Source organism: Drosophila kikkawai, unplaced genomic scaffold (genome assembly GCF_030179895.1).
Source record: "Drosophila kikkawai strain 14028-0561.14 unplaced genomic scaffold, DkikHiC1v2 scaffold_158, whole genome shotgun sequence".
NCBI lineage: Eukaryota > Metazoa > Arthropoda > Insecta > Diptera > Drosophilidae > Drosophila > Drosophila kikkawai.
The window spans coordinates 22,541-35,020 of record NW_027222491.1 but is presented as its reverse complement, the minus strand read 5'-3'; the positions used below and the strand labels follow the sequence as shown (position 1 = coordinate 35,020).

Genomic DNA, 12,480 nt, shown 5'->3' with positions numbered 1-12,480 from the left:
TTTTTTTTTTTTGCGCTTATCCAGCGGCCCCTCTCCGAACCACGTCAAAGTCGATAGACTACCTCACTCACTTACATTTTCCGGCTCCTACGAGAGCTACGAGAGCCAATTGGTGACGGTGAGGAACCAAAATCCTTTTTGGCCGTTTCTAAGGAAAAAGAGTCTCACAGAGTCAGGGAAAAGAGTGAATCTACTGTGCCTTCCAAAAGCGAAAATCCCTCTCGCAGCAAAGGCCCATTGACAACCGCAACTCCACTAAGATCTTCGAGCACGTCGTTTGAAGTTCCACGGTCTGTTCCATCCACAAAAGCCGCAAGGTCAGTCGTATCTCCCCACCTCACTAGAGCAAGTGGCAGAATGGCTCAAGCTGAGGGAGACAGGGCCTTGAGGAAGTTCACGACCATAACCGATAGGGTGAGTCAGTTTGAAGCCAGAATCAATACCAATGAGGACACAAATCCGTCCATCCACACGAGTAGGGTTCGACTCGAGCAGATCAGGGCCCTCTGGGACAAGGTGGAAAAGGAATATGAGACGTGCTCCGAAGTTGTGGCCAGTCAAACCTGCAAAGACAAAATAACAGCCATGCAATCCAAGTATGACGACTGTTATACCGTTTACGAGCGGTGCGCAGCAAGCCTCAATGAGATCATTGCAGATTCACGCGCACAACAGTCTGTTCAGTCCTCCAATCTGACGCCGTCTCAGGGCGGATGTCGCTTACCTCCAGTCGAGTGCGAAGTTTTCAATGGTGACTATGTTCAATGGCCCACATTTCGGGACCTTTTCTCCGCCATCTATATACGCAATCCTCGGCTTTCAGAAGTCGAAAAACTGTTCCATCTCAATGCGAAGACGAGCGGCGAGGCCAAATCCATTGTGGCCTTATCTCCGTTGACCAATGATGGTTTTGAGTCAGCATGGAGAAACTTGCAGAATCGGTTCGAGAACAAGAGGCTGCTGGTCAATAGCCAATTAAAGATCTTGTTTAATTTGCCTTCTGTTGCCCAGGAATGCGGAAAATCCTTGAAGCATTTAGAGAGCACAATCCAAGGTTGTTTAACGGCCCTGCAATTAGCAAGAGTCGAGACCACGAATTGGGATTGCCCTGCTTGTTTTCCTGTGCTCGTCCAAGTTGCCAAAACTAACTTTGGCTCTTTGGGAACAGTCCCTGCTAAGTAAGTCAGAGGTTCCACTCTGGGCTGAATTCCAGGCCTTCTTAAAAGATCGTCATCGAACGCTTGAGGCGATTGAGGAGTTCAAGCCAAACGCGAGCGTTCAATCCAGGGCACTGAGGGCTGACAATAGCTCGCGGTCGATCCAAACCTTCGAAAACAGAGTTACGGTAAACCCGCAATCCTGTAAACTCTGTGCACAAGAGAACCATCCACTCCGTGTATGTCCTCTATTCTTGCGAATGTCAGTCGCAGATCGAGAGAGACATGTGAAACAGCAGAAGTTGTGCTTGAACTGCTTCGCAAGAACGCATCTGCTCCGGGACTGCAACAGCACGCATAATTGCTACACCTGCAGTGGACGTCACAATACTCTCCTGCATCGAAGCGGCCCTCCGCCAGTCCATTCAGTGGTTATGCCTGACCAACAGTCCCATCCATCCACAGCAATCCAGCAACATATACAGTCCACTCCATCGACGGGTCAAGCGAATGTGCAAACGTTTCTTGCCGTTAACACGCAAGGGGTCCTCCTGAGTACGGCAATAATAGAAGTTTGCCATTTGGGCATCAAATACTCAGCACGGGCTCTCATTGACTCAGGTTCCGAGGCAACCTTTATCTCAGAACGGTTGTTCAACCTGATTAAGTTGCCTTATGAGTCCATCCAAGCGCAAGTTTCAGGGGTCAACCTTTCCGTTGCAGCTCAGCCCCGTAAGCGTTGTCAATTCAGACTAGGTTCTCCCGTCAAGCCCCATATCCAAATTGAAACCTGTGCGTATGTGCTACCACAGTTAGCCGGGAATCTCCCATCCTACACTATACCAGAGGATTCATTAAAGGATCTTCCACCTCTGCAACTAGCAGATCCAGATTTCTACCGGAGCTCGCCGATTGACGTGCTTATTGGTGCCGATATCCTGCCATCAATCATGCTCAGAGGCTCCCATTCCAATATTTGTGGAACACTCCTTGGTCAAGAGACCATATTCGGGTGGACTCTTTGCGGTCCTATTGCAACGAGTCCCATAAGCAGAATCTGTTCTTTTTCAGCCCGATTAGCAGTGACCGAGTCCAAACCAGGCAGCATCCTCACCAAATTTGGGGAGGTGGAGGATGTTCCAGTGAAGTTAGTAAAGGAATCCACCTCGGTTTGCGAGGAGAACTTTATCCGATCCACCAAAAGAAGTGAGGATGGAAGATATGTTGTTTCGTTGCCCTTTAAAGAGCCGGACAATATTAAGCTGGGACATTCCAGACCCATCGCACTAGCTCAGTACCTCCGAAACGAAATGCGATTAAGTAAAGATCTTCCATTGAAGGAGCAGTACGACTCAGTCATTCGAGAGTACTTAGACTTAGGTCATATGCACCAAGTCTCCTGACGACTCTAGCAGTTTTTATCTGCCTCATCACGCTGTCTTCAAACCAGATAGCACCACGACGAAGGTTCGCGTCGTGTTTAACGCTTCCAATCCCTCATCAAACGGGAACAGCCTCAATGATATCCTTCATGCGGGGCCTGTACTACAGTCCGATCTGACTATTCAGATTCTAAAATGGCGTTTCCTTAAGTATGTTTTTAATGCGGACATCACAAAGATGTATCGGCAAATCCGGGTCAATCCTGATCACACGCGCTTTCAGAAAATCTTATTCCGCAACAAATACGGTGAGCTCTGTGACTATGAACTCGACACAGTCACCTTCGGCGTAAATTGTGCGCCGTTCCTGGCCATCAGAGTGCTTCAGCAGTTGGCTCAGGACATCCGAGGCCAATATCCTTTGGCCAGCGACATCATTTCGAATTTTATGTACGTGGACGATGTGCTCGCAGGGGCTCACACTCGGCAGTCGGCAGTTTTAGCCATTAAAGAACTTCGGCTGGCTCTCGAGAGTGCCGGTTTTCCACTGCGCAAGTGGACCTCCAACGAAAGGAGACTCCTACAAGCGATTCCGAGGGAACATTTGGTCAGTGCAGACTTCCTTGAGCTGGAAGATGCCAGCACGGCGAAAACTCTCGGGATCCGTTGGCAAGCTACATCCGATAGTTTCTTTTTTGTTCCAATGGTGATCCCCCTGCAAACTGCCTACACCAAACGAGAGGTTTTGTCTCAGATAGCCAAACTTTTCGACCCAGCAGGGTGGTTATCGCCTTTCGTAATCCGAGCCAAGATTTTCATGCAGGAAATTTGGCTACGGGAGCTAGGCTGGGATCAGCCACTCCCCACCGACCTTGTGACCAAGTGGCAAGAGTTTTTGAAAGGGTATCCAATCCTGAGGGAAATTCGTAGTCCGACATGGGTGCGTTTCCATCCTGCAGCCAAATTGCAGTACCAGGACGCGTATGGGGCTGCCATTTTCATCCGAGTCGAAACGACTGATGGCTGGTGTACCCATCGGCTGACATCCAAAGCCAGAGTTGCTAGTCAGGTCCATATCCATACCCCGCCTGGAGCGGTTTTCTACCTTCGACCGCCACAACATGGGGCGTCATCCGACGACCAGCTGCGAAAATTATTCGCCTCCCAATGGACGGCCCCACTGACCATAGTGACTCCTCAATAGATTAGTCCTTCCAATTGACATTTACTAGTCCTAAGTTGTGTCATCCAACGTCGTCGTTCCGTCCACGTGTCTTGTTCATCCTCATCCATAACACTTCATTTTCATATTTATCCATTTCTCTGTTTTTAACGTAGATCCGTGTATACAATAGCTCCAACGACCCACCGAAATCCTCGTCGCTCATCCGGGAGCAATGTATACAGATGTCGAGTCTGCGGGAGAGTCCACGCTCTGAGGGTTTGCCAACGGTTTCTCCAACTGCCGGCTGTGAAGCGGCTCCGCGCGGTACTAATTAACCAGTACTGCGCGAACCGTCTGGCAAGGAGGCTCATCACACGCTGCTGCACCTCCACACTGGGCAGCCTCGCTCTTCGCGGCCCCGACAAAGGCGCAACCCACCCTCGGATTCTCGGCCTCAGCGGCAGCCACAGCAGCGCCAGCAGGCGCCTGTATCCGGACCTCGGCGGCCCGCCACGCCAATGGATATGTCTCCATCCCGCAGCCGGTCGTGCACGCCTATCCTGGCGCGCACGAGGGTTAGCATCCTCTCCGGACGGTGTTCCCTTTCGTAGATCGCAAGTATTCCTCTTGCGAGGGGGGGAGAATGTTCATGCTGAACAAGGGGCAATATCGCCAGGGGAGCATCTCTGGGGAAAATGTACCTGTCGCCATATTAGTGGTACCTCTCTTTTATGACTCTGAAAATAAACTCCAAAGAAGACGGATCGTCCTCCTCATCAGCATATCGAACTCTGCCATCTTTTATTGGGAATTTTCTGGACTTGTACTTGCCACGGCCCCCGACAGCTTCACCTTCTTCTTCGTTATTTAGTCTTCTACTCCTTCTTTTTTGCCTTCTTCTTCGTTATTTAGTCCTCTACTCCTTCTTTTTTGCCTTCTTCTTCGTTATTTAGTCTTTTTTGCCTTCTTCTTCGTTATTTGGTCTTCTACTCCTTCTTTTTTGCCTTCTTCTTCGTTATTTAGTCTTCTACTCCTTCTTTATTGCCTTCTTCTTCGTTATTTAGTCTTCTACTCCTTCTTTTTTGCCTTCTTCTTCGTTATTTAGTCTTCTACTCCTTCTTTTTTGCCTCTTCTTCGTTATTTTGTCTTCTACTCCTTCTTTTTTGCCTTCTTCTTCGTTATTTAGTCTTCTACTCCTTCTTTTTTGCCTCTTCTTCGTTATTTAGTCTTCTACTCCTTCTTTTTTTTTTGGATTCTTCTTCGTTATTTAGTCTTCTACTCCTTCTTTTTTGCCTTCTTCTTCGTTATTTAGTCTTCTACTCGTTCTTTTTTGCCTTCTTCTTCGTTATTTAGTCTTCTACTCCTTCTTTTTTGCCTTCTTCTTCGTTATTTAGTCTTCTACTCCTTCTTTTTTGCCTTCTTCTTCGTTATTTAGTCTTCTACTCCTTCTTTTTTGCCTTCTTCTTCGTTATTATTAGGCTTCTACTCCTTCTTTTTTGCCTTCTTCTTCGTTATTTAGTCTTTTTTGCCTTCTTCTTCGTTATTTAGTCTTCTACTCCTTCTTTTTTGCCTTCTTCTTCGTTATTTAGTCTTCTACTCCTTCTTTATTGCCTTCTTCTTCGTTATTTAGTCTTCTACTCCTTCTTTTTTGCCTTCTTCTTCGTTATTTAGTCTTCTACTCCTTCTTTTTTGCCTTCTTCTTCGTTATTTAGTCTTTTTTTGCCTTCTTCTTCGTTATTTAGTCTTCTACTCCTTCTTTTTTGCCTTCTTCTTCGTTATTTAGTCTTCTACTCCTTCTTTATTGCCTTCTTCTTCGTTATTTAGTCTTCTACTCCTTCTTTTTTGCCTTCTTCTTCGTTATTTAGTCTGCTACTCCTTCTTTTTTGCCTTCTTCTTCGTTATTTAGTCTTTTTTGCCTTCTTCTTCGTTATTTAGTCTTCTACTCCTTCTTTTTTGCCTTCTTCTTCGTTATTTAGTCTTCTACTCCTTCTTTTTTGCCTTCTTCTTCGTTATTTAGTCTTCTACTCCTTCTTTTTTGCCTTCTTCTTCGTTATTTAGTCTTCTACTCTTTCTTTTTTGCCTCTTCTTCGTTATTTAGTCTTCTACTCCTTCTTTTTTGCCTTCTTCTTCGTTATTTAGTCTTTTTTGCCTTCTTCTTCGTTATTTAGTCTTCTACTCCTTCTTTTTTGCCTTCTTCTTCGTTATTTAGTCTTCTACTCCTTCTTTATTGCCTTCTTCTTCGTTGTTTAGTCTTCTACTCCTTCTTTTTTGCCTTCTTCTTCGTTATTTAGTCTTCTACTCCTTCTTTTTTGCCTTCTTCTTCGTTATTTAGTCTTCTACTCCTTCTTTTTTGCCTTCGTCTTCGTTATTTAGTGTTCTACTCCTTCTTTTTTGCCTTCTTCTTCGTTATTTAGTCTTTTTTGCCTTCTTCTTCGTTATTTGGTCTTCTACTCCTTCTTTTTTGCCTTCTTCTTTGTTATTTAGTCTTCTACTCCTTCTTTTTTGCCTTCTTCTTCGTTATTTAGTCTTCTACTCCTTCTTTTTTGCCTTCTTTTTCGTTATTTAGTCTTCTACTCCTTCTTTTTTGCCTTCTTCTTCGTTATTTAGTCTTCTACTCCTTCTTTTTTGCGTTCTTCTTCGTTATTTAGTCTTCTACTCCTTCGTTTTTGCCTTCTTCTTCGTTATTTAGTCTTCTACTCCTTCTTTTTTGCCTTCTTCTTCGTTATTTAGTCTTCTACTCCTTCTTTATTGCCTTCTTCTTCGTTATTTAGTCTTCTACTCCTTCTTTTTTGCCTTCTTCTTCGTTATTTAGTCTTCTACTCCTTCTTTTTTGCCTTCTTCTTCGTTATTTAGTCTTTTTTGCCTTCTTCTTCGTTATTTAGTCTTCTACTCCTTCTTTTTTGCCTTCTTCTTCGTTATTTAGTCTTCTACTCCTTCTTTATTGCCTTCTTCTTCGTTATTTAGTCTTCTACTCCTTCTTTTTTGCCTTCTTCTTCGTTATTTAGTCTGCTACTCCTTCTTTTTTGCCTTCTTCTTCGTTATTTAGTCTTTTTTGCCTTCTTCTTCGTTATTTAGTCTTCTACTCCTTCTTTTTTGCCTTCTTCTTCGTTATTTAGTCTTCTACTCCTTCTTTTTTGCCTTCTTCTTCGTTATTTAGTCTTCTACTCCTTCTTTTTTGCCTTCTTCTTCGTTATTTAGTCTTCTACTCTTTCTTTTTTGCCTCTTCTTCGTTATTTAGTCTTCTACTCCTTCTTTTTTGCCTTCTTCTTCGTTATTTAGTCTTTTTTGCCTTCTTCTTCGTTATTTAGTCTTCTACTCCTTCTTTTTTGCCTTCTTCTTCGTTATTTAGTCTTCTACTCCTTCTTTATTGCCTTCTTCTTCGTTGTTTAGTCTTCTACTCCTTCTTTTTTGCCTTCTTCTTCGTTATTTAGTCTTCTACTCCTTCTTTTTTGCCTTCTTCTTCGTTATTTAGTCTTCTACTCCTTCTTTTTTGCCTTCTTCTTCGTTATTTAGTGTTCTACTCCTTCTTTTTTGCCTTCTTCTTCGTTATTTAGTCTTTTTTGCCTTCTTCTTCGTTATTTAGTCTTCTACTCCTTCTTTTTTGCCTTCTTCTTTGTTATTTAGTCTTCTACTCCTTCTTTTTTGCCTTCTTCTTCGTTATTTAGTCTTCTACTCCTTCTTTTTTGCCTTCTTTTTCGTTATTTAGTCTTATACTCCTTCTTTTTTGCCTTCTTCTTCGTTATTTAGTCTTCTACTCCTTCTTTTTTGCGTTCTTCTTCGTTATTTAGTCTTCTACTCCTTCTTTTTTGCCTTCTTCTTCGTTATTTAGTCTTCTACTCCTTCTTTTTTGCCTTCTTCTTCGTTATTTAGGCTTCTACTCCTTCTTTTTTGCCTCCTTCTTCGTTATTTAGTCTTCTACTCCTTCTTTTTTGCCTTCTTCTTCGTTATTTAGTCTTCTACTCCTTCTTTTTTGCCTTCTTCTTCGTTATTTAGTCTTCTACTCCTTCTTTTTTGCCTTCTTCTTCGTTATTTAGTCTTCGACTCCTTCTTTTTTGCCTTCTTCTTCGTTATTTAGTCTTCTACTCTGTTAGAAGACCCCTAATATCGATATATTATTTGAAGAACACACTTGATATCGATATTAGTGTGTCGTGGCAAAAACACAACTAATAGGAGATGTCCACACTATTCTGCGTGGTCTCTTCCTCTTCCTGTTTTATTCTTCTGAGAGAGAAGACGTGTTTATCTGATTTTTATTAAATAAAATAAAGTGCAGTGCAACGAAAAGAATTGAAATAAAAGGAAATATTGAACTTGATTAAAACGTGATTAAAACTATATACTGGATGGGTGCTGATTAAATGGGAATGCGGAGATATTTCTGGATTCATCGTGCAGCTTCTTTTTTGAGAAAACAGAAGCTTCTGAGAACCTCTTTTAATTAATAGGTTATGGGCCCAGTCCCGCCAAGGAAACTAAAGCTAAGTATCAAATCAATTAATAAACTTAAAAATTTAAAAGAACAAAAGAAATATTAAACCTTTCGATGGAGAGAAATACACTATCTGGAAATTCCGAGTAAGAGCACTTCTCAGTGAAACCGACGCCATTAAGGTTATAGACGGAACATGTGGTGAAAATATTGAGGAGTGGAATAAACTAGAAAAAACGGCGAAAAGTATAATAATAGAATATTTATCCGATTCGTTCCTCAGTTTTGCAACAACAGAGTGTAGTGCAAAAGAAATTCTGCAGAATTTGGATGCAATATATGAAAGAAAAAGCTTAGCGTCGCAGTTGTCTGTCCGTAAACAGTTATTATCATTAAAGCTAAAAGCCGATACGCCATTACTAAATCACTTTACAGTTTTTGACGATTTAGTAACTGAGTTGCTTGCTGCTGGAGCGAAATTGGAAGAGTTAGATAAGGTTTCTCACTTACTCTTAACACTTCCTTCGTCATACGACGGTGTAACTACTGCGATTGAAACTTTATCCGAAAATACTCTTACATTGGCGTTTGTAAAGAACAGACTTTTGGACCATGAAATAAAATTAAAAAATGCAAGTAAAGATACAAGTCTAAAAGTTTTACAAGCAGTCAAAAGAAACATTAGACCCAATAATTTTCAAAACAAAAACATAAATTTTAAGCAGAAATCAAAACTACACTTTAAAAATAAATTGAATATTAAAAAATGTTTCCATTGTGGCAAAAGTGGGCACTTCAAGAAAGATTGCTACATATATTTGAGGGAGAAAGAGAAAGAAAATAATAATGACAAAAACAAACATGCACAAATGGCAGAAGCTTCATCTGATTCGAATCGTTCCGGACTTGCGTTCATGTTTAAACGTGAAGTAGAACAAGAAAAACAAATTTCATTTCTTCTGGATTCAGGAGCATCTGACCACTTAATTAATGACGAGGGCTTATATAAGAGTTATACGATTTTGGAAACACCTATAAAAATTGGAGTAGCGAAGTGTGGCCAATTTATAAATGCAACAAAAATTGGCACAGTGGAATTGTTCACTAATTCTGAAGCGAGAGTTATTTTGAAAAATGTTTTGTTTTGTTCAGATGTTCCACACAATCTCTTGTCAGTAAAGAAAATGCAGGATGCTGGATTAACAATCTTGTTTCATCCAGGAGGTGTCTCTATTAGTAAAGCTGATGAAATTTTAATAAATGGTAAATATTTAGATAATGTTCCTATAATTAACCTCTCAAGTCCAAATAGGGCATTTCTTTCAAATTCTGTTAAAACTAATAATTATAAGTTATGGCATGAACGATTAGGGCACATAAGTAAGGGAAAATATTTAGAAATTAAATCACATAATATGTTCGGAGATATTGAGATGCTTAAAGATATAAAACCTAATGACGACATATGTGAAGCCTGTATTAGCGGCAAACAAGCAAGACTAAAATTTGAAAGATTTAAAAATAAAGATTATATTAATAGACCATTATTTGTTGTCCACTCAGATGTCTGTGGTCCGATTTCCCCTGCGACTATTGATAAAAAGAATTATTACGTTATTTTCGTTGACCAATATACCCACTATTGTGTCACATACCTATTAACTTATAAATCTGACGTATTCTCTGTATTTAAGGATTTCATCGCTAAAAGTGAAGCACATTTTAATTTAAAATTGGTTAATTTATATATTGACAATGGAAGAGAGTATCTATCTAATGATATGCGAGAATATTGTGTAGAAAAAGGCATTAGTTACCATCTTACAGTCCCACATACTCCGCAATTGAATGGTGTATCCGAAAGGATGATAAGATCCATTACAGAGAAAGCACGCACTTTAATTAGTGGTGCGAAAATGCAGAAGGAGTTTTGGGGTGAAGCTGTTTTGACAGCTACATACTTAATTAATCGAGTCCCAACCAATGCATTAAATGAAAGCAAGAAAACTCCTTATGAAATGTGGCATAGTAGAAAGCCCTGTCTCAAATATTTGAGAATTTTCGGTTCAACTGTATACATCCACAAGAAAATTAGAAAAAGAAAGTTTGATGAGAAATCGTGGAAGGGTATATTAGTTGGATATGAACCGAATGGATATAAGGTGTGGGATGGAAAATCAGGAAGATTTTCAGTTGCTAGAGATGTTATTTTTGACGAAAATAACATGATAAACTCAAGAGTTGAGTTAAGTGAAGAAATCATTGATTTCGATAATGGGATTATCGAAAGTTTAGATGATGATTTCAATAAAAACAATCAAATTGATGATCAATTGGAAATTGATAGTGATGGTTCTGATGGAGTTTCAGATGGAAGTCAAAGAAAGATGGTAACAGAAAAGAATGCCGATCCAGATGTATCTGGTGATGTTGAATCTAATGATTCAAAGATAAATGATGAAACAATTCGAAAAAGTGAACGGATAAGGAATAAGCCGAAATTGTCTTATTGGGATATGTTAAATAATTGTGTAATGAATGCTCAGTGTTCATTAGATAATCTACCAACTTCATTTAATGAAATAAAGAATAGAGGTGATAAAGAAAAATGGGAAGAGGCAATAAATGAAGAGTTAGATTCACACTTACTAAATAACACTTGGACACTTATGCAATTACCCGAAAATAAAAATGTTGTGGATTGTAAATGGGTATTTACAATAAAACGGAATGAATTTGGTCATCCGATTAAATATAAGGCGAGACTCGTGGCTCGGGGCTTTACACAAGAATACTTAATTGACTATAATGAAACCTTTGCACCTGTAGCAAGAATTTCTAGTTTTAGACTGATTATATCTATTGCTAATCAGTATAATCTTATGGTACACCATATGGACGTTAAAACAGCCTTTTTGAATGGTACACTTAAAGAAGAAATTTATATGAAAATACCGGATGGTCTGGTAAATGAGAAAAATGAAGTTTGTAAATTAAATAAGGCAATATATGGTTTAAAACAAGCTGCAAGGTGCTGGTTCGATAAATTTGAGCTAGTACTGAAAGAAATTGGTTTTGTTAATTCACCAGTAGATCGATGTATATATCTTCTTGATAAAGGAGATATATCTTCAAATATTTATGCTCTATTATATGTAGATGACTTGGTAATATCAACAAAGAATAAAGAAACTATGAAAAATTTTAAATCATATCTAATGAATAAGTTTAGAATGACAGATTTAAATGAAATTACATTTTTCTTAGGTATAAAAGTAGATAGAACTAAAGATCAAATAAAGTTAAGTCAATCTGCATATATAAAGAATACTATTTTAAAATTTAATATGGAAAATTGCAATCCAGTAAAATGTCCTCTTCCCAATAAGCTTAATCATATGGCCTTAAATTCAGATGAAAAATGCGATGCACCTTGTCGAAATCTAATAGGATGTTTGATGTACATTATGATATGTACAAGACCAGATCTGAGTGCATCAATAAATCTTTTAAGTCGTTACTGTGAAAATAATAGTATAGAGTTGTGGCAATGCCTTAAGAGAATTTTAAGATATCTAAAGGGTACAATAGATTTGAAATTAATTTTTCAAAGAAATAAACATTTTAATAACATTTTGGTAGGGTACGTAGATTCAGATTGGGGAGGCAGTGAGTCAGACAGGAAAAGCACAACTGGGTATATCTTTAAAATGTTTGATTCGAATATGATTTGTTGGAATACGAGAAAACAGAGTTCAGTAGCTGCTTCTTCAACAGAAGCTGAGTATATGGCATTTTTTGAAGCAGTAAGGGAGGCAATTTGGCTAAATTCTTTATTGACTAGCTTAAAACTTAAAAAAGAAAATCCAATTAAGATATATGAGGATAATCAAGGTTGTATATGTATTGCCAAAAACCCTTCATGCCATCCATAAACGAACAAAACATATAGATATAAAATATCATTTTACAAGGGAACAAATAGAAAAGAATCTAATTGAACTTGTATATATTCCCACAGATAAACAACTAGCGGATATGCTAACAAAACCGATACCAGCGCCACGGTTTTGTGAATTGCGAAACCAAATGAGTTTGATGGATTAATCAAATGAAGGAGAAAAGGATCTCATGGATATGGACTGAACCAAAATAATTTTTTTTTAATTTTTTATTTTGCTAAGAAATATTGTATAACGTAATTTCTAATTTCAAACTGGTTTGATTGAGGTTTTTCTGGGTTTTCCCTCAATCCAAGCAACGAATGTTGAACCATATTGTAATTTCCCAGAGCCTGCCTTATTGCTCAAGTTTGATTTAATCTTAATATATAAATAACAAACT

At 39.2% G+C, this 12,480-nt stretch overlaps 1 protein-coding gene and 1 long non-coding RNA gene across 2 annotated transcripts; both read left to right on the top strand.

The window, feature by feature from the left end:
* Positions 1-357: 357 nt before the first annotated feature.
* LOC121502909 (uncharacterized) lies at positions 358-4,284 on the top strand. Its single transcript, XM_070288793.1, has 5 exons — positions 358-1,083; positions 1,169-2,537; positions 2,608-3,728; positions 3,878-4,028; positions 4,106-4,284. The coding sequence occupies exons 1-5, from the start codon at positions 358-360 to the stop codon at positions 4,282-4,284; spliced, it is 3,546 nt and encodes a 1,181-aa protein (XP_070144894.1).
* Positions 4,285-9,192: 4,908 nt separating this feature from the next.
* On the top strand, positions 9,193-12,480 carry LOC121502019 (uncharacterized). The gene is made up of 2 exons (XR_005990778.2): positions 9,193-9,399; positions 12,158-12,480. It is a non-coding gene; the product is annotated as an uncharacterized lncRNA (long non-coding RNA).

What these genes read in the sequence shown, in the direction of transcription:
- LOC121502909 (XM_070288793.1), top strand. Translation starts at nt 358, where the DNA reads ATGGCTCAAGCTGAGGGAGACAGGGCCTTGAGGAAGTTCACGACCATA. An exon ending in TCGAGAGTACTTAGACTTAG is followed by an intron (nt 2,538 to 2,607) that starts GTCATATGCACC and finishes TCTTCAAACCAG; the next exon opens with ATAGCACCACGACGAAGGTT. An exon ending in CTGTGAAGCGGCTCCGCGCG is followed by an intron (nt 4,029 to 4,105) that starts GTACTAATTAAC and finishes CACACTGGGCAG; the next exon opens with CCTCGCTCTTCGCGGCCCCG.